This window comes from Octopus sinensis, linkage group LG2, assembly GCF_006345805.1.
Source record: "Octopus sinensis linkage group LG2, ASM634580v1, whole genome shotgun sequence".
Classification (NCBI taxonomy): domain Eukaryota; kingdom Metazoa; phylum Mollusca; class Cephalopoda; order Octopoda; family Octopodidae; genus Octopus; species Octopus sinensis.
In genome coordinates this window covers 134,303,471-134,324,002 of record NC_042998.1, presented here as the reverse complement: position 1 = coordinate 134,324,002, position 20,532 = coordinate 134,303,471, and the positions used below count along the sequence as shown (strand labels likewise).

At 33.9% G+C, this 20,532-nt stretch overlaps 1 protein-coding gene across 7 annotated transcripts in view; it reads right to left on the bottom strand.

The window, feature by feature from the left end:
- Positions 1–20,532, bottom strand: part of LOC115223885 (clathrin interactor 1) — a 183,733-nt gene that overhangs the window by 55,429 nt on the left and 107,772 nt on the right. For 4 of the 7 annotated variants that reach the window (XM_029794642.2, XM_029794650.2, XM_029794601.2 and 1 more), the window contains exon 6: positions 20,271–20,460. In XM_029794642.2, the coding sequence (XP_029650502.1) occupies positions 20,271–20,460 (190 nt within the window). The remainder of the gene's footprint in view (positions 1–20,270; positions 20,461–20,532) is intronic. The other 3 variants (XM_029794626.2, XM_029794610.2, XM_029794633.2) reach the window with 3 other exon arrangements.

The following is a 20,532-nucleotide window of genomic DNA, read 5'->3' as shown; positions in this document are numbered from 1 at the left end:
CAGAACATTTCTGAAACAGAAAGAAAGCCATTACTATTTTATAAATATTTTACTTATATATGAATGTGTGTATGTGTGTGTGTAATTCCAAGCTCTCATCTAGCTTACTACTCCAAGTTTCTCACTGGGAGGTCTACAAATGAAGACATCTGACATTGAGAAATGCAGAATTAAGAATACTTTCCAAGTTCTCAATTTTAAATACTTGTAAAGTACTCAATGGACATATGTAACCTTAACATAATCCCCAGGAACAATCAGTGTGCCAAAGCTTGACCTTTTAATTACAAGTGCAATCATCCACAAATATATATATGAGGGACCAGCTATCCAAATTGACAGTACCTTGGTAGATAAAGCAATTAAGGCTATGAAGACAGGGAAAGCCCCTGGCCCATCAGTAATCACCAGTGAGATGCTTAAAATACCTGGTGGTGTAGGCTATGGTCTAGTCACCTGTATAGTCAACAAGGTGATACATGAAGGAGTCATACCCTTATCCCTTATCTGGTGGTCAATGCAGAAACTAGTAGATGAGTGGTTAATGAAAGCTGTACAAGCCTCCAGGCAATAACAGAGGAATTCAAGACAAGCTGTTCTTGAGAGGTCCTCTATGCTGATGACCTTGCTCATATAGATGAATCACTGCCAGAACTAGAGAAGTTTCAGGTGTGGAAGCAATGTCTAGAATCAAAGGGCCTTAGAGTTAAAAAAACCCAAAAATCTTAGTAAGTGGGAAAAACTAGAAGTAGTTGATAGCTTCTATCACTGAGGTAACCAAGTCAGTAGTAGGGGTGGATGCTCTGAGAGCATAGCTGCTACAATAAGAATAGGCTGGGCAAAGTTCAGAGAGCTCCTACCTCTGTTGGTAACAAAGGGCCTCTTGCTCAGAGTGAAAGGCAGACTGTGTGATGCCTGTATGTGAACAGCCATGCTACACGGCAGTGAAACATGGGCTGTGACTGCTGAGGACATGTGTGGGCTTGTAAGAAATGAAGCTAGCATACTTCACTGGCTGTGTAATGTCAGTGTACATGCACGACAGTGTGTAAGCATCCTGGGAAAAATGTTGGACTTAAAAAGCATCAGATGTGGTGTGCAAGAGAGATGACTGCGCTGATATGGTCATGTGATATGTATGGATGAAAACAGCTGTGTGAAGAAGTGCCGCACTCTAACAATGGCAAGAACTTGTGGAAGAGGTAAACCCAGAACGATATGGGACGAGGTGGTGAAGTATGATCTTCAAATGTTGGGCCTCACAGAGGCAATGACAAGCAACCAAGACCTTTGGAGATATGCCATTCTGGTGGCACATAAAAAGCACCATTCAAGCAGTGAACCTCATGGAGGCAGTGACAGGTGACCAAAACCCTTGGTGATATACCATGCTTTTGTTGACCTGTATTGACCTTGTGTTGACCAGTGGCAGGTCAATGGCACCCGTGCCAGAGGCATGAAAGAAGCACCCACTACACTTGCCATATCAGATTGGAATCTGGTGTAGCCCCACCAGTTTTCAATCAAACCGCTCAACCCATGCCAGCATGGAAAGTGGACATTGAAGTAAAATGATGATGGTGTGTGTGTGTGTATGTGTGTGAGTGTGTATATGTATACAGTAATCCCCCAACTATTGCAGGTGTTATGTTCCAAAACACCCCACAATAGGTGAAAATCCACAAAGCAGAAACAGTATTGTACTGTATATTTTTATTATTTTTATAATTTGTCTATATTTATTTTATTATAAATACCAAACAAGACCACAGAGGAATCAGTGTAAGCTTAAATAATAAACCGCAATTGGTAAGGGATTACTATATATACACACACACACACACACACACACACACACACAAGGTGTGATCAATAAGTATCTGGACTGTTGCCATAGTAACAAAGCTAAAACATGCAGAGTGAAGCCGTTTGGGACAGATTAACCTTGGACTCTGCTGTGCATGTGCACTAAGTATTAATGTTCACAACCAGCAGAACTGAGAAAAACATTGCAGAAATGTATGCAGCTGTGAGAGGAAATCGTTGAATCACCATCCATGAGTTATCAGAGGATGTGTAGATTAATTATGGTTCAGTTCAGTATCACTGAAAATTTGGGTATGAGATGCGTATCTGCCAAGTTTGTGCCAAAACTGCTTTCAGCTGACCAAAAAGACATTCAGGTTTCAGTCCCGCAAGAGCTCCTTGACTGTGTTGAGAATGATGAAAAATTTTTTTAAATATTGTGTAGGTCTCTGAGCAAGTATCACCAAGTTTTTGGCAAAATTTGATGCACACTCTCTGCTCAACTTTTGTCATGGTCAGTATGACCATCACATGTTACACACCTTCCTTCCAAGCACTGCTGGAAACAGCAGAAGTGATCTGGAACTTTAAAACTTAGTGCGAATGCATAGCAGAGTTCAAGGTCAATCTGTGCCAAGTGGCTTCACTATGCATGCTTTAACTTCATTACTATGGCAACAGTCTGGATACTTATTGGTAAGTAGGTATGTATGTATGTACACACACACACACACACACATATATATATATATATATATATATATATATATATATATATATATATTTATACATACATACAAACAAACAAAAGACTTCTTTCAATTTCTGTCTACCACATCTACTCATAAGGCTTTAGCAGCCTGGGGATAGAGTAGAAGACACTTACCCAAGCTGCACACACATACATACAACAGATATTTGCATACATGCAATTAAAACATATGCTCTTTTCTTAAGAAACATATTTGAAGTGAAATATATTTCCATCATAATCACTCGCATAATTTAGAAAGTCAATAAGGGTCGAAATAGAAGAAAAAATAAATAAAATATAACGAACATAAAAAGCAAAAATAAAATTACAACAGAGGAAAAGTAAAAAAAAATGCATTATGAAGCATATTTAGATAACAAAGAAATGTAAAAAAGAAATGTAAATATATATTGTGTCTATTTTTGTCTTAACATCTGTTTTTCCATGCTAGCATGGGTTGGACAAACACTCTTTGAGGAAGTACTTTTCAACCAAGTCCTCCTTCTGCCAGCAATCCTTAACATTTTTTAAGCAAGGAATTTTTCATTCTGCTGGTCATTGAAAGTGCAGAGCCATTAGATGCATAGTTTACATGGAGTGTAAATGTTCAAACAAACACTCAAAAATGAACATAAACACACCATTATCATCCTCACTGTTTTGATACCTACTTTAATGTGCTTGCTTAAGTTAGATGAGACTACTTTGGGACAGAGTTTTCTCCAGCCTGATACCTTTCCTGATGCCAACCAATGCCTGTCTCCATACAGATAGTTCAGACATAGGTACATGGAAATCTGGAAACAACAGGCACTGTTTAAATGAGTCTTGTGATTACAAAGACCACACAACATATCAAAATATGGCAAGAAACCTGGAGGTGCTTTCATAGGGGGCTGCAAGCAAAACAACTCATCTGTATGAACAGTGATGCATTTGTTTACAAGCAGTGAGCACACGTGGAAATGAGGGGAATATGAACTCAGCCACAAAAACATGAAACCACATACACTCACACACATATATTATTAGGTCTTTTAAATTCTATCAGTTTCATTCATGTGGTATTAGTCAACCTGCAATTATAGTACAGGACATTGGCCAACAGTTGCAATCAGACATAAACACCTTTGACCCCTTCACCTTTGTCTATGGTCGGAAGGGAGAGAGGAATGCATCAGTACCCAGCTGGTACTCATTGTAGCTGAGTTAACAATAGCAACATGAAATCTAGTGCCTTCTTTCGCAAGTTCACAAAATGCCATCTGACATAGATACTGAACCCACAAGCTTATGATCATGTCAAACACTCTTGCCATTAGGCCATGTACATACGTCCCTTTCACTCCAAAATGGAGACAAACATCAATATTCTATGTGGTAAGCTTGATAATTGTTAAAGGCTTCCTGAACACATGAAACCAATGGTAGCCTTAATCCACAAACAAAGAATCTTTATCCACCAATACGGTGTTAAGCACTCATTCATATTGATATTTATGTATGTGTGTGTATTTACATACATACATACATACATACACACACACACTAACATCACTATACATATATGTATATCTGTGATTGCAAGTTTTCCCAGCAAGTTTTTCTTTTCTTTATAAATTGTGAAGAACTCTTACCATGAAGCTAATTTCTGAGAACAAATTACAAAATTTGTAAAAGAAACTATAACTGAAAATTGTGATATGTATGTCTTTCTCAAAGAGCGATAAAAGCATAAATATAATGACCTCAACTTAGAATCAAAACTATGACAGGTAGTTTACTGTTCAGCCATAATGCCAATAATAATAGTAATAATAATAATAATAGTAATAATAATAATAATAATAATAATAATAATAATAATAATAACAATAATATTGATGATGGTACTTACACCCACCTCCATTTGAGAAAAATCAAAATGCAAAGACTCTGTAGCACTTTAGCATACAGATTATTCATACAACAACAAATTTAACATGTTTTTTTCTTTTTTTCATAAAACAGACAACAATAGAGTTCTGGTAATTGAAAAAGCCAATACCTAACAATTATAATGCTACTAGAAATGTGCTAAAAAGCTCAAGAATTATACCTAGCTCGGTTATTGAATAATAGTCATTATTACATGAAAAATGAAAATCTGTATGCCATTATATTAGCAATTGGCACAACTGGAATGTTACACAATCACTTCTGAACAATACTGGCAACTCAACAAAAAGTTGCAGCTACAAGTGCAAGTTCCAGAAGTAAACTCTGTGTGTGTGTGTGTGTGTGTGTGTGTGTGTAAATGTTTTGAACTCATTTTAAAATAATCATTTTCCAGAATATTGATTTAGTGTTTTTGATACTGGCATAGCTGGGGCTACCTCTGGTTCTATGAATCAAAGCCTCTTAGAGTAAAGAGTTCCTATTTAAATAAGAAATTTTTATTATATTTTTATGTATGAATCTTGTGTTATGTCTGAATCACTGGCTGAATAACGAAAAGAATTAGCAATTTTGGTAAATCTCTCCAAATATTTTAGTAATTTCCAAATAAATTTCAACACATGGGCTGCATATTTCATGAGGAAAATGGTTAAGCCTTGACTATTTGATCATTTTAATATACTTCTAATAAAACATAGTTCATTCTTTGTGAGATATACAGAAGGAAAATATTGATGTATATCTATAATCATGAAGAAAGTTAATGTTCACTAATCTGGAACAAGGCTTGCATTTTAAGAAGTAGAGGCAGACTAGATTAATCAAAGCCAGTACTTCGGTGGCATTTATTTCATCAACCCCATAGAAATGAAAGGTATAGTCAATACCTGTGTAGTACTTGAACCCAAAATGTAGTGAGGCATAACTAAAAACTATAAGACAGTAGGACCAACACACTACTGATTCTTCTACTCCTTTGCATTTGAGTAGAGTTAATGGTTATTTTTTATATAAGTAAGGGCCACAACTTTATGGAGAAAAAAGTATAGCTAAAATGAATCAATCCAACACGGTATGTTATTACTCTGGACAGGCAAAAAACAAAGTCAACCTTAAAGTGGTTTGAATTCAAAGCATAAAGAATCAAATAAAATAAATACCACAAGTTATTTAGTTAAACACCCTATTATTTTGTTACTCCACTACATTCATAAAATTGATAATAATGATTTCTTATACAAGATCACAAATTTTAGGAACGGGTGAATACTTTAACTGATAGCTAATTTATCAAACCCTGAAGGAGAAAAAGCAAAGTCAACCTTAGTAGGGTTTAAACTCAGAGAGTAAAATGACACAACTAAATTCTGCAAGGCATTCCATCTTGTACCCCACTGATCCTGCTATCATTTAATAAAAATTTTAAAGTAAATGAGCTTTCCTTGAATAAAGTTTTAAAAAATTAGTAAATAAAGTCTTATTGTCTGGTGAAAAAAGAAAATTCCACTTTAATTGAGAGTAAATGTAGGTGAAGGACAAGAAAATCTCAAACTGATGGTACAGTTCTGTTGAAGAGAAAGACAGAGATGAAAGAGAGAAGGAGAGAGGAGAGTGCAGGAGATATGCATGGATGCAAAGCAATATTTTATAAAGATCATTTCCAGAAGCTGAGCTGTAGCCAGTAAAATACCAGATAGAGAGAAATGAAGAGAGATAGAAAGAGAGAGAGAGAGAGAGGGGGGAAGAGACAGACAGAGACTTTAATCAAAATAAAATGAAAACCGATCTTGAAAGCAATTCCAATCAGATATATAGTGTTTTGCAAAGAATACTTGTCAGATTTGTAAAGAGAATATTTTGCTATCAGCTTTGAGAAATGAATTCTACACATGGAAATTAAAACATAATAATAATAATAATAAATAAATAAATAAAAAGTAGGAAAAGGGGAGAGATGATAAACAGGCACATGCAGCAATCTTTATATATATATATGCATGCATAGAAGCATCCCTACAGACAATCTTGTTTAGACTACATACATACACGTATATACACAACATCATACAGACCAAGTCAGCTGCAATAGACAGACACCTCCTTTTTCTTGTGATGGTACTTCATATATATAAATATATCTTGTTTTATTTTTGTCCTTTACATTATATAAATGAGTATATATATTATTATTTTCTTTTTTACTTTTGCTTAATGGATGACAGCTAATCCCTTAAACAACGTCACAGGAAGAAAAGTTCTCTCGCTTTATATACATATACACGCATATATATGCATATTATATGATAAAAATTATTAAATAAGTTTAAATATATATATAAGCATTTCTCCAAGATTAATATTGTTGGAATTAAAAAAACACTTTAAACTAATATAATTATACAAATCCTTCATTAACAATAATGTATAACATAATAATTCAGGCAAAAACTATTCTGGAAAACTTATGTTGTACTTTGGTTATTGGAGAGGTGTTGAACACACAGGCATACGTACATAAATATTGATAGATACCTTTCACACACTAAGCACTAAAGTCTATCACAAGGTTAAAAAACCCCAAAACCAATGTGAATTGAAATATGACTTACTCTATATAGATGCAAAAATAATAATGCTTTTTGTGGTTTATAGATGATTTCAACTAAGGATTATTCTTGCCCATTCCCATTTACAAAGAAATATCTAATATATATATATATATAGATACACAAATACACAAACATCCATACTCTTCTTGACTTGACAGCACATAGTGCTATGTGTCTCCATCTGTTACATGGGAGACTAGACTTAATTCACTACTAAACTGATCATATAATGTTATATATGGGGCAAATGGTCATAACAAGCTGCAAAGATTAGTGTTGGACTAATGCTAACACGACTGTCTGTTCAAATCTTACAGCAAGCACTGCTTTATAATCCTGAGTAAGGCACATTATTTAACTGGCTGACATAAAAAATAAAAAGAAACTCATTCCATTTTTATAATGGAATAGTTAACAGTTGTAAGAGTAGCTATATGTAAAATAATTGTTCCATTCCCTACTTGAACTAGTATAGAAAAACAGATGTGAACTAGTGATTATGCATGCATGTATGTATGTGTGTGTGTATGTATGTATGTGTATCTATGTATCATACATAATGTGTATACACTGATAGGCCAGTTGCATGGCATTTATCCTGAAATAACATCTGTTATGGACGTGTATTAAGAACAAATATAGGAGGGAAACTAAAGAATCACTCACAGACATGAATACCCAACTCTTAATGTAATTCTTAAGTATAATCAGCTTGATAATAAGCCTGTACCTTTCAAACTACAGATACAATCTACCCAACAAGCTTCTACACAGTTTCCAATTTCATTTACAAGGTATGACTACAGAAAATAACATTTGCCCAAGATGCCATGCTGTAAGACTGAACCTAGAACCATGTGGTTGTGAAGCAAACATCTTAACCACTTGGCCATACTGCACCTACACACACACAAAGACACATACACACCTATCTTTTACAGGTTTTGGTCATTGGACTGTGACCATGCTGGGGCATGAGCTTGGAGGGTTTAGTCAAACAAACCAACCCCAGTACTTGCTTTTTTTTTCAAGCCTAATTCTTATTCTATTGGTCACTTTTTGATGACCAGCTAATTTACAGGGACATAAACAAACCAACACTGGCTATCAAGTGGTGGTGGGAAAGAAACACTCAGACAAGGACACATACATAGGTGTGTGTATATATATATATATATATATATATATTATATATATATGATGGATTTCTTTCAATTTCCATCTACCAAATCCACTCACAAGGCTTTGGTTAGCCCAGGGCTATAATGAAAGGCTCTTGCCTAAGCTGCCATGCAATAGGACTGAACCCAGAACCATATGGTTGGGGATACCACACACCTATGCCTACAGAAAAATGTATAAATTAATGGCTAGGAGTTTTAACGAGTAAATGAGGGGACTCACACCATATGCCTATTGCTTGCTGAGTTAATGTGTTATCAATTACATCACAATGAATATACCTCTCCTTGAGATATATAAATCTTTCTCCTGTACTTTTACTAAACTTCTCAATCTCCACAAGAACCATGGCTGTTTCACAAACACACACACACAATGAACTAAAATGAATGATTACTTGAAGACAGAGACATCCGTTCATTTGCTTTTCATCTATATTTCTGTGCTAGCATGGGTTAGATGAATGAACATTATTGATATTATTAAAGCAGTGCAGAGTTACTGAATGATTTGTTGACAAAGAAATGTCAACAAATATTATGTCAGTAGCCTGGTGGCATTTTACGTGAAGCATAATATTATACACACACACATAATGAGCCAATGTTCAGCATGATTAACTGATTGATGATTTTCAATATAGTTAACCATAACAAAGTGAGCTAAGTGTATGTATTGAGTTACCAGCTGTAGGGATGCAAGCATTGTGGGATGAAGAGTTCTCTCTGCTCTATAATTTATATTTCTGCTCCCTTGAGTCAATAGTTTTTACAGTAGTTTATGAAGTTATATATCTTTTCTATGATAGAGTAAAAATGGATGGTTTATTCTGAAGTGCTGAACATTCTAGATGGGTTCACTCTACTATGGCTAAAGAAATTGTCTCTTCTCAGTTAGTCTCATTTAGGAATTGGAAGAATGGAGGTGAAGAAAATGGGATACAATTTGGGGATATTGTATAGCAGTTGCACAATGGAAGCAAGAGATTATTATGATTGGCTATATTACATTGTAACAACAGTGAAGTGAGTGGGGAATGTGAATATTGAAATACTCAACTAGAGGTATATTAGCACGCATACTTTATGAAGTAGAATGGAAACAGGTAAAATATCTCAGAACGTAATCAACTAATATTGAACAGACATTAAATATACCAAATGAGTGATGAGTGAAAAAGTGCCATATGTTGACAATGGAGGGTAATTGTGAGGGAGAGAACTTGGCGAGACATGAGAAGTGGTATGGGTTCTCAGTATATTAAACTACAAATATTTGACAGTAAAAGATGAAAGTGAGTTTTAATATGCTTTACAGCTGACCCATCTAACCCATGTCATCAAGGAAATATGGAATTTTATGAGGATAATGATATGTGTAGAAATATGGCAATTAAAGATATTTGAAAATGTTGTTTATCACTAATGGTTATAACTAAAAGAAGTTACTCTTGGTAATAACTCATCTAAAAAATACAGAAATGTAAGTAATTTCAATCTTAGGGTCTGGAGTAAAGTTTAAACCATTTGCTCAACATTTACTATGACAATTGTTGTTGTTACTGTAAAACAAATACAATCAACTCTTGGTTTGATATATAGTGAGAATCATCAACTACCATATCGCAGACCCTATGGGACACCGGATATACATGACTTCAGTATGTTCTGAAACTACACTGCACAAATTCTGTCATGTAAGTGATTGGTTCCAAAGAGGTTTAATACATGAACATTGTGGCCCATGCTTTGTTCTGTATGGATGACCTACTTTTGTACCTCCAGGTTAGTTATACATTGAGGTTAGAAAGAGAAATAACTAACTTTTGGGGTGGGGTGTAGAGAGAGTTCTTTCTTCTTCAACAAAAGCCTTGTCTGAAATATTAGCCTTGCTATACATTAGTCTCCTTATGTCTGTTTCATTTTGCCTCAGGAAATAGTTTCCAGTTTTCGTTACATACTTTGAGGTCAAGTAATTAGCTTTGGAGACACTGTAAATATTACTTGTTCAGATATCTTAAAAACAATAATTTACATACAAATAATAAGGATTATCATATTGCATTCCATATTTGTCATGGAATTTTCTTTAGTATTTCAGTGAGTGTATATGAAAGAGGACACTAACAGGATAATAAAAGAATGTGTGTGTGTTTGCATGTTTGAACACAGCTATGTGTATAAGAGCAATTATGTGTCACATCATATATTTCTGATGAGAGGTGGATCAGATTTTATTAAAAATTTATGTAAACAGCTTGGTAAAAAGACAGTTTTTTCTATTTCTAAAGAAAACATTTAATGGCTTCCAATTTAATTAACTATTAAAGACAAAAAGTTGTGTCTTTCGTCCCAGTTAATATTTCACTGCTAATAAGCAAGAAAATATAATTCATTTAAAATTTCATAAAATTATTCAATAGCCAAAAGAATTTATACATGTTAGAAATCATTTCACATTCAGGTTTAAACAGTTTACTTAGAATTGTATTTTTGATATTTTATATCATCTTCATTATTATTACTAACAAAATCTAAATTTCTATATGCATTACAAACATGGTCTGGATGGATCTGCAATTAAGTATTTTCGCGGGCTTCTTGACCCCTGTCTGAGAGACCCAACATGGTCAGGTTTCATCTAGTCCCTTCGTTTGAAGTCTTTCTTTGTTAACTTCTAACATATATTTCATCATTAACATATAGCACTCTTTTACAGGACACATATTGTAGCAGACATTTACATTACATCTCTACACCACTTTAATTATTGCTTTTGCCTGCAGAAACAATGCCATTCATACTATAGTGTTTTAATTAAACTTAATTTTCACACGTAGTGTTTGCTAAAGCCTTAGATTTATCCTGCAGACACTTTCACACCAAAACAACATGCTGCTTCATGCAACAGTTATTTATTAATGCTATGATACTCAGATACTTACTCCTGTATATATTAAAAAAAAGCATGAACATTACATAGCTATTGTAGCATGCTACAACTACTATTCATTGATTCTTTCAATCATTCATTTCTAAATATCTAAAAATAACAAGTCTTTAGAACTGTCTAGAATTAGATCTTCACTAAATTAGGTTATATTAACATATTAGTAAGATTGATAAAGCAAAGTAGTTAGAAGTAGCATGTGTCTCCTACTAACCTAAAAATTATACTGAAAAATTCATGTATACTATTTATATATTCTTCTTGTCTTTACATTCATTGTCATCTATCTGAACAAATATAACCAAAAACTAACTTAAAAAAGCTTAAAGTCTAAATAAGCTGCTGATAATCATATAACAACTAGATAAAGAAAAAAGAAAATGATAATTATATGTATTCTTTCTCTTTTATCATGATTAATATCAGCATTTTGAACTTTGAATTTCATTGAATAACTCTTTTCAAATAAAGTTGAGCAATCTTTTAGTTCAGAATTAACTGTTTGGACACACTAGAAATGTGCATTAGCCAATGCAGTGTTTGTTATGTTTTTTTTTAAACAACTTTTGTAAGTGAAACCTATCTGGTCTAAATTCTGGCACAATTTATGCACCAAGATGGAAAATAACACCAACAGTGGTCTAGATTTCCACTTATCATAGACGAAGACTGGGTTTGTCCAAAGTTTACTGCTTGATATTATCCTAATTATTATACATAATTTCTTCTCATGCTTAAGATAGTTGAGAGTTATTTCAAAGTAATTTTAGTTGAAATTAATGTAGATGTCTGTTTATTAGTAGCAGAATAGTTTCTTAAATTTCCACTAGCACTATATCATATCAGGTCAAAAGCCTGACAAGATATTTACACTTTGATTAAATTTGGGAATCGATCATGCAAAGATTTAAGATCAGATAAGATGTGTGACAGTGGTATACTTATGAAAACAGTTAAAAAGTAGAACAAAGACTATTAAATGATCATTTGTATTTTTGATTAGCTAATTCTGGGCTATAAGTTTGCTCAATTTATGGATTATTTTAAGTATATTCCTTTTAGGTAGCAGCTTTTCTAAAGTCTCATTCCACAATATGAATAAAATATAAGCTGCTACTTCATAAACCAACAAACTATCTAGGCTGGAACCCACTTCCCATTATAAACATACATTTCTTTGAATTTTGAGTCAATTTAACTTTCAACAGTTTACAATAATGAAGAATGGAAAAGAATCATTCATAAGACAAGCTATTTGTGATAGATTAGGATATTATCCAGTGAGAAGTTTACCACTCATCTCTCAATGACAAACAAAAATCAAGTACCACTTGTATGGACTATTGTAATTTATTAAAGTACTAATTTCAATAAAGGTCTTGACTACCAATCAAATTGAAGGTTAAACTTTCCTTTATCTAGTATAAAATGCCTCTTAAGCAATAAAAGTTATTCCAGTTTCATGGCATGCAGTAGATGAGATATATATCTCCTGAACAGGACACCATTCTGTTACAGATTTAAAATCTCAGATGGTCAAGTATTTCCAACAGCTAAGTAAACCAAAACAATGTAGAATAAGCTGTTCTGTCCAGAAATATAATGGAATATCTAAAGCAAGTTTTGAACTCATGAACCCAGGGCAAGCAGCCCAATTCCTAACTAATTCAACTATTTCATTTCTATAATTCCTTAACCTGTGAAGCAACATCATCCTCATTTATTAACATCCATCTTTCACGATGGCATGGATTGGATAATTTGATAAGACCCAATGGGTCCAGGACTGTAATGGACTCAAATGTCTGCATTGGAATGGTTTCTAAGGTTTGATGCTCTTCCTAAAACCAGCCACTTACTGACTGATTTTTTTTTGCCTATGTTACAACCTTTAAAAAAAAGAATACCAATTATTTGTTTTCATTTCAAAAACACTGTTCTAACACAACTATTTTTAATTCAAAATCTAACAGATAGTAAAGTAAGTCATCACCATATTGCTAAATATCAAACTCACTCTACATTGCATTCCATTTTAATTAAATTTAGTTAATTAAAATCTTAGAGTGTCTCCCAATTCCTTTTTCATGAGAATTAGAAACTTAGAAAATGAGCGTTCCCATTATTAAAGATGTAATTTCACTTAGAACTTCTTGGCTTACATCAAGTAAGCTAATACCACTTTATATCAGAAATCATTTAACTTTTGTACTTTAATGTAGGAGCTAGTATATTTGTACTTGATAATAATAATATAAGTTTTATCAACTGATCTTAGTGAAATTGATAAAACTAAGCTGAAAGGTTGCTTGATAAATTTCTTCACAAGTAAAATTCTATTTAATTAAAGGTATCTAGACAGCATTTTGTTTAACAAAAGCCAACTAGCTGGCTATTAAAGATTTATTTATTGACCAGAGATTGAAGTTCTATTTCTGTTAGAACGTTTGATGTGAAATATATATCTAATCACACAGCCACATAGCACGTATTTACCGTTGATTCCTGAGGCAAGACAGCTTGGACTTAAACAAATTTGTCTTTCAATTTTTTTCTTTCACTGAGGTCATTTGTACTTCATCAAGAAGACACGAAATAACTAATACCTGCCTCAATGAACATGAGGGGAATATTAATTTACTTATAAATGTTGATAAAAGATAGCACATACACAAACAATGGGAGCCAAGTAATTTTCTACATGGTCAGTCAACCAGCAAAAAATAAAAGTAGATTCCTCTCAAAATCACCCCTTACAACAATGCATAATGTTGTCTATGAAAAAATACACAAGGGTAGTTATGACTAGAATATTTTTGATCATAAGGCCAACTTAAAGCTGAACAACAAAAATATACATTTACTTATAAGTATGAGAGAATGATGAATGATTGATTCAAATCTCTCAGTTTGTGATATGGGATTGTTAAGTAAAATACTCAAATTCATTTTTATTTTATTGAATTTTGAAGTTTTCATCTCTCTCCCTATATCATATTTCAGGTAAATTACATAATTATACTATCTTAATTCAATAAAGAACACCTCATTTTGTTTCATTATGAGCTTCCTGTAGTAACATATCATCATCTCAGTTTTATTTCATGCTAGCATGGGTTGAATAAAAGAGACCATTTTCAAACATCTCAGTACTCTTTCAGCTTATTCATGAAGCTTAACTTTCAAAGAGATAGTGCAAAGGCTTCATAGCAAGTTTTAATGGGAGGGGAAACTATTTCTTCATTTTCATTTATCCTCAGCTATCAACAGTAATATTATGTCATCCACTTATAAGTCTATACCAGCATGTGTAGAGGGAAGATGACAGGGTATATAATGTATTGGACTATGAGCATTTTATTCTATGTAACATCAATTCACCTAACAGTCAGGAACCGGTACTGGATCATCTGATAACCTATCTAAATGGACGTTTTTCACTTATCTACATCATGCCATGAAACAAGAGTTATGCAGTCTCCTGGGTGGGAGGAACCCCTCAGGATGTAGATGCTTAATACTTAATATGAGTGCAGTTGACTCTGTTGCATGTATCAGCTAATATTTTGGTCCCCAGAAACTTTAGAGAGCAATCTCAGGAGACAACTTCACAACACTTCAACATCATTTCAATATCTATTTCCCCAAGCCAGTAGCTATATGTTATCTATATGAGTCAAATTGTTTATTGCTCTACACTGATAGTATAATAAGCATACTCCCAAAGTGATTACTTCTTATTTTCTGATATCCACACATGTTTTATGCTTGCATGTGTGAAAATACATTTTAATATTTATAGAGGAATTAATCATGCAAACTCGACATTTTTAAATTTTATATCTGAATGAATAACCTCTCCTAACACTGGCTGTAATAGTACTTCTCATCAAGACCACTCAATTTCAAGCCAAATTTCCATACTGATTATGGGGCAGCTAATGGTCAAGGCTTGTGCAGGTGTGCTATAGACTGCATCACTAATTTCAATGAGAATTTACCAAAACAGTATACAAAATACATATCAGATGAAATCATCATCATCATCATCATTTAGCATCCGCTAAATATTAATAATTATTTCTAAATGGCAACCAGAGTTTTGACAAATGAAATCATCAAACCAAGTTCATAAGTTTTGTTAGTACAATTAAGATTAATATAATTGAATTCTGAGTAAAATGCAAAATTAGCAGCTGATAGGATATACTTGTAAAGAATGATAAGATTTGTGGGACACAACTCCTTTTTTTATCATACTTGCATATGGTTTTAAACTTGGTATTATAAGCTAATTAATTACAAGTTAATTTAAGTCATTGTTGGAGCAGTGAACTCTACTATCTTGGAGTACCTATTTACAGCTAAAAGAAATAGCACAGTGTAACACTAAAAGCAGATTATAAGCCTTCAATCTGGGGGTTGATTGACAATTAAGTACCTGATTGATTTGGCCATCTGCAGCTCTGCCAGCCCTTTAATTAACATTATAAAGTAACAAAACAGTTTGATGGTGAAATGTTAACAAGAATAGAGGTTAGAAATTATATAATATCTAATGTAAAAGGATTTCTTTTCTGTTGTTTTTCTCTTATTTCTTCGATGGATTCAGCCACTGGAGTGCAACCATGTTGGAGAACCATCTTCAAGGTTTTACTTAACTGATTCTAGTACTTCTAATATGTGTGTGTGTGTGTTATCAATCTTGCAAGACAATACAACAAAACTGACCTGGGTGGCATTTGCTCATTTGTAGCAAATTTTGTTAATCTACTGCCTATTTGCTTTTTTTTAAAAACAATATGTTGTAAGCAATCTGTTTTACAACAAATGAGATGGTTTGGGGAATGAATTGCAAAAAAAAAAAAAACCCAAAAAAACCCCAGTTTTGTAGAGTTTACAGGTGTTTGTCTACTTTCCTTCTTTGTTCAGCCTACCAATGATATCCACAGTCGATTGAAATGGGATAAGTAATATAAACAGGACATCTATAAATAAGAGACCTGCTGGAAACATATTTTGAAAGTGTGATACTTAAAACAGTAACAATTAGGGTATTATTAATTTAAAGAACAGCCTACAAAGCATATGATACTAGGAAACAATCCTTTAATGTATAAGTCTGACAGTGAAAAAAATTATTTCATTTGAAGCACTCAAATTCACACTTCAAATTCAGTCTAACAATAAGGTTAGCCTTCATTCTAATTTAAATATATATAACTGAATGTATGTTAAGAATATTTAAGTTTGTGTGAATGTATGTGTGTGTATGTATCTATGTATGTGTATATATATATATGCACATACACATGCAAATATGTCTGCATGTGATTTTGTGCACATATCTATCTATCTATCTATCTGTGTGCATGTGTATACAAATCAAACATATCTGCACTCTCATCAAAACTTTCTTTGGGTTGGCCACAATGCCTTAAGTGCTTGCATGCTAAAAGACAGTACTCTCATGGTTATATAACTGAATTTTGACCTTGGTTGGTCCACTTTACTATCTTGTGTTACAGAGTTCACATGCCTGCTCCACTGGCAGAGTGCACCAAGGAAGTATCTGATTTTTCTGGTCTAAAAGTGAGTCTGAAGCTGAAATTCATTGCAGACCTTCAGTACCGCATGAGGACAGCGCTCTACCATGTACAAGTGTGTATGAATGGATCAAGAATTTTTAAAATGACTTCACAAGTATAAAGCACACAGAAGGAGCAAGATGCCCATCAACCTCTAGCACTGACTTGAAGATTCAACAAGCACAAGAGATGGTTCTGGTGAACTGACAAGTGGCCATCAATGCAGTGGAATATTCTTTGCAAAGCAGTCATAATTCTGCATACAAACTCATCCACAACAAGCTTCCCTTCCATAAAGTCTGTGTGAGATGGGTGCCAAGAGAGCTTGCCAAAGCACATAAGTGCAACTGTGTGGATGCTTATGTCAATGCTTACTCAACTGCTACAACAATGAAGATGAAGTCTTTTTGAACAGAATAATCACAGATGAGACCTGGGTTCATCACTTTGAGTCAAAATTCAAAAGGCAGAGTATAAAGTGGAAACACCTGAATCACCAGTGAAAAAGAAATTCAAGACACAACCTTCTGCAGAAAAAGTGATTTCTGGGGATGACAAGGGGACTCTACCAGAACATTACTTGGAAAGGGATCAACAGTCACCGTTGTAGGCTACTGTGTAACCAGCAATTTGCACCAAGCGCTGAAGTCTGTTGTCAAAGCAAATGTTATTGTTGCACAACAATGCACACCCACATATGGCTGCCCACAGCATTGAAACACTGAAAAATTGGGTTTCAAGTAGCTGGAACACCCTGCATACAGGACAGATCTCACTCCTTTAGACTACCACTTCTTTGGACAACTCATACATCCCTTATGAGATCATCAATTTACTATGAATGAAGAAGCACAGGAAGTGGTGCACAAAGTGCTGTACGACCAGCCAAAAACCTTTTCCTCTGATGGAATAAACAAACTTGTGACCCGTTGGAAAAGGTGCAGCGAAAAGCAAGGAGACTGTGTTGAAAAATGATGTAATTGTTCAACCCCTGCTTTTGTTTTAATTAAAGAAACAAGAGTGCATGTAAGTTTTGACTTACCCTTGTACACACACACACACACACACACACACACATACAATATAAACCCTGAAAATCAGTTGATCATGAAAGAATATGATTTTGAAACCCAGCAAAGAGAAATATGAAACACCTACCTATTTCAAAACTAACCAAACACAAAACAAAAATCTTAATTTTAAAAACTGAAAGATGGATAAAGATACAATTTGAAAGATGCCAGAAGCCAATTTGCTTATTTTTTAATTTTAGATTCTTGAAGACTCAAAGTTAAAATATTATTCTTTTTTCTCTATAGCTATAAAATTTATAAATAAAGTAACTAGAAACTGTAACATACCTTGAAATACAAAGCTATTAATTTCCAAATATACAAGGATCTTATAGAGCAGCACTATCTCCAGGCTTCTAGTAATATTAAGCAAGTGAAATGAAATTTCCTAGTGGATAGGGGACTTTTATCTTCTACAACAGTGTTGCAGATGCTACTTGCGAGAGTAGGACAAACTGGTTTGTTGATAAACAAATATCTTGGCTTTGAACAAAACCAATGCCGCCCCAGTCATACAAGACTACCTCTGGGCTGGTTGATGAGTATCTTACTGACATGACCATCAACAGCATAATAGAATGCATATAAATGAGAAACATGGGTTTGATGAGTGTGTGTGTGTGTGTATATGTATATATATATATATATATATATCATATTCCTTTCTGTTGTAGAGTGAAGGCTCAAAATGTAAGTCTTTCTCTCTTTCTCAAATGTCAAACTAATACATCTGCTTGTTGTTCATATACCTGTCTACGTATTTTGTTTATCTGTAAACTTCAACAATATATATATATATATAAACAATGTATGCTTTGTATATATAAATATTGCAGATTGTATTTATTAACAGACAATACACACTTTTGCACCCTGTCATATAATAATCTACAAGTCATTAAAACTCTATTGCAATCTATGCAAACCTCAAACTACTATACAGAAAGATTTCAATAAGCTGACCAGGAAAAGGGACTAACTTCACTCAGCTATTATTTATCCCATCAAGCAAGGAGACCATAAAAAGGTGATGGGCATTGCACAAGAACCCTACTACACTCACTTTTCTTCAGGCTATATAATTTTTTAGAGAAGAAACAATATTTCTATATGAATATGCATATATGTATATGCCTGCATACACTAAATATTACATATATGTGTGTGTGTGTGTGTGTGTGTGTGTATTTACACATGTATCACTATTTGCGTATGTATGTACATGTACATTGGGGGAGAATAGTTCTTTTGTCTTAATACAAGGGCTTTACTAGTTTGTTAAGGGAAATTAGGTTGTGACTATAACTGATTTTACTATTACTATTTTTTATGTTTTTATCAACCTGATTGCAATATAAAAGGCAAAGTTTGTTCCTGGTGGGATTTTTTTTCTACCTCAGAATAAAAACGCAACTAAATATTCAACATGATAAACCATCCATCCACAACACATACACACACACACTTCCAAAATGTCAAAACGCAGCTTAATGAAATCCCCTGACACAACCATTCATCATCATTCTTCAGCACTGATTGGTAATTATCCAAACATCAACACCACCATCATCAACACCACCTCATTTAGAAACTAGCATTTCTTTCAAATAAATTAGTATCATTTTAAATTTAGAATAACATTTAAAAAATTCTAATTATTTTATAAATTTTCAGATTAATTCTTTTAAGTATCCCCTTCTATTATCCCCAATGAAGAAAGAACCTGTCAACGGGTGAAGTCTACTGGCCAGTATAGTCTGTTAGTTAGCCAACCAAAGTGATATGGCTGATCAGCCAGTCCAAATAAAAGTCAGCAAGGTAACCAACCAGCTCAGGGGTTAATTGGGTCACCAACCAATCCACTGGTCAGTTGATCACAGAATCAATCAACCAACTACTGGCAAAATAGCCAAACAGTCCAGTAGATTGATGAGTTACCAGTAAAATAACCAACTAATCAGTTAGTCAGCCAAAAACCTCTAGCTAGAAGTCAGTCAGCTTGTTGCCCAGCCAATCAAAAAGTTGCTAGCTAACTGCAAAGCTAATTAGCAGCTGGTCAGCTAGGCAACTAACCAATCAGCTTGAAGGTTATAATCAAATTACCATTCAGTATATCAAACAGCAATAAACTAGCCCCCAATCCTTAAAAGCAATGAACTGGTCAGTAAATTAACCAATGAATTAACAAGTGAGTTAATTAAACCACTAATCAGCCAGTCAGCTAGCCAACCAACCAACAGAAAAAAACCAGCCAGTTGGAACTTACTGAGAGATGGTAGAGTTTTTGTTTTAATTCTGTTTTTGTTAAAAGTTTGCCTGCTTGCCTGCCTTCTTTCCTTCCTTCCTGCCAGCCCGATTAAGAACGTCTTACCTATAGTCTATAACATCATCTATATTTTTCTTGCCATGTGCACGGTGCCAGAGATCCTTTACTTTATCTATTGCTTCACTTGCAACTGACTTCTTGCCTCTATTCCAATCATCAATATCGTCTAACCTGCCAATGTGTGATGACGTTGCAGATGGTGTCGAGCGGTAGTCTTCATCATAACGGTCTCCTTCAATAATAGTGGAAAAGTAAGAAAGAAAAGAGCAAAAGAGAAAAACACAGAGGAGGGACAAACAGTTACAAC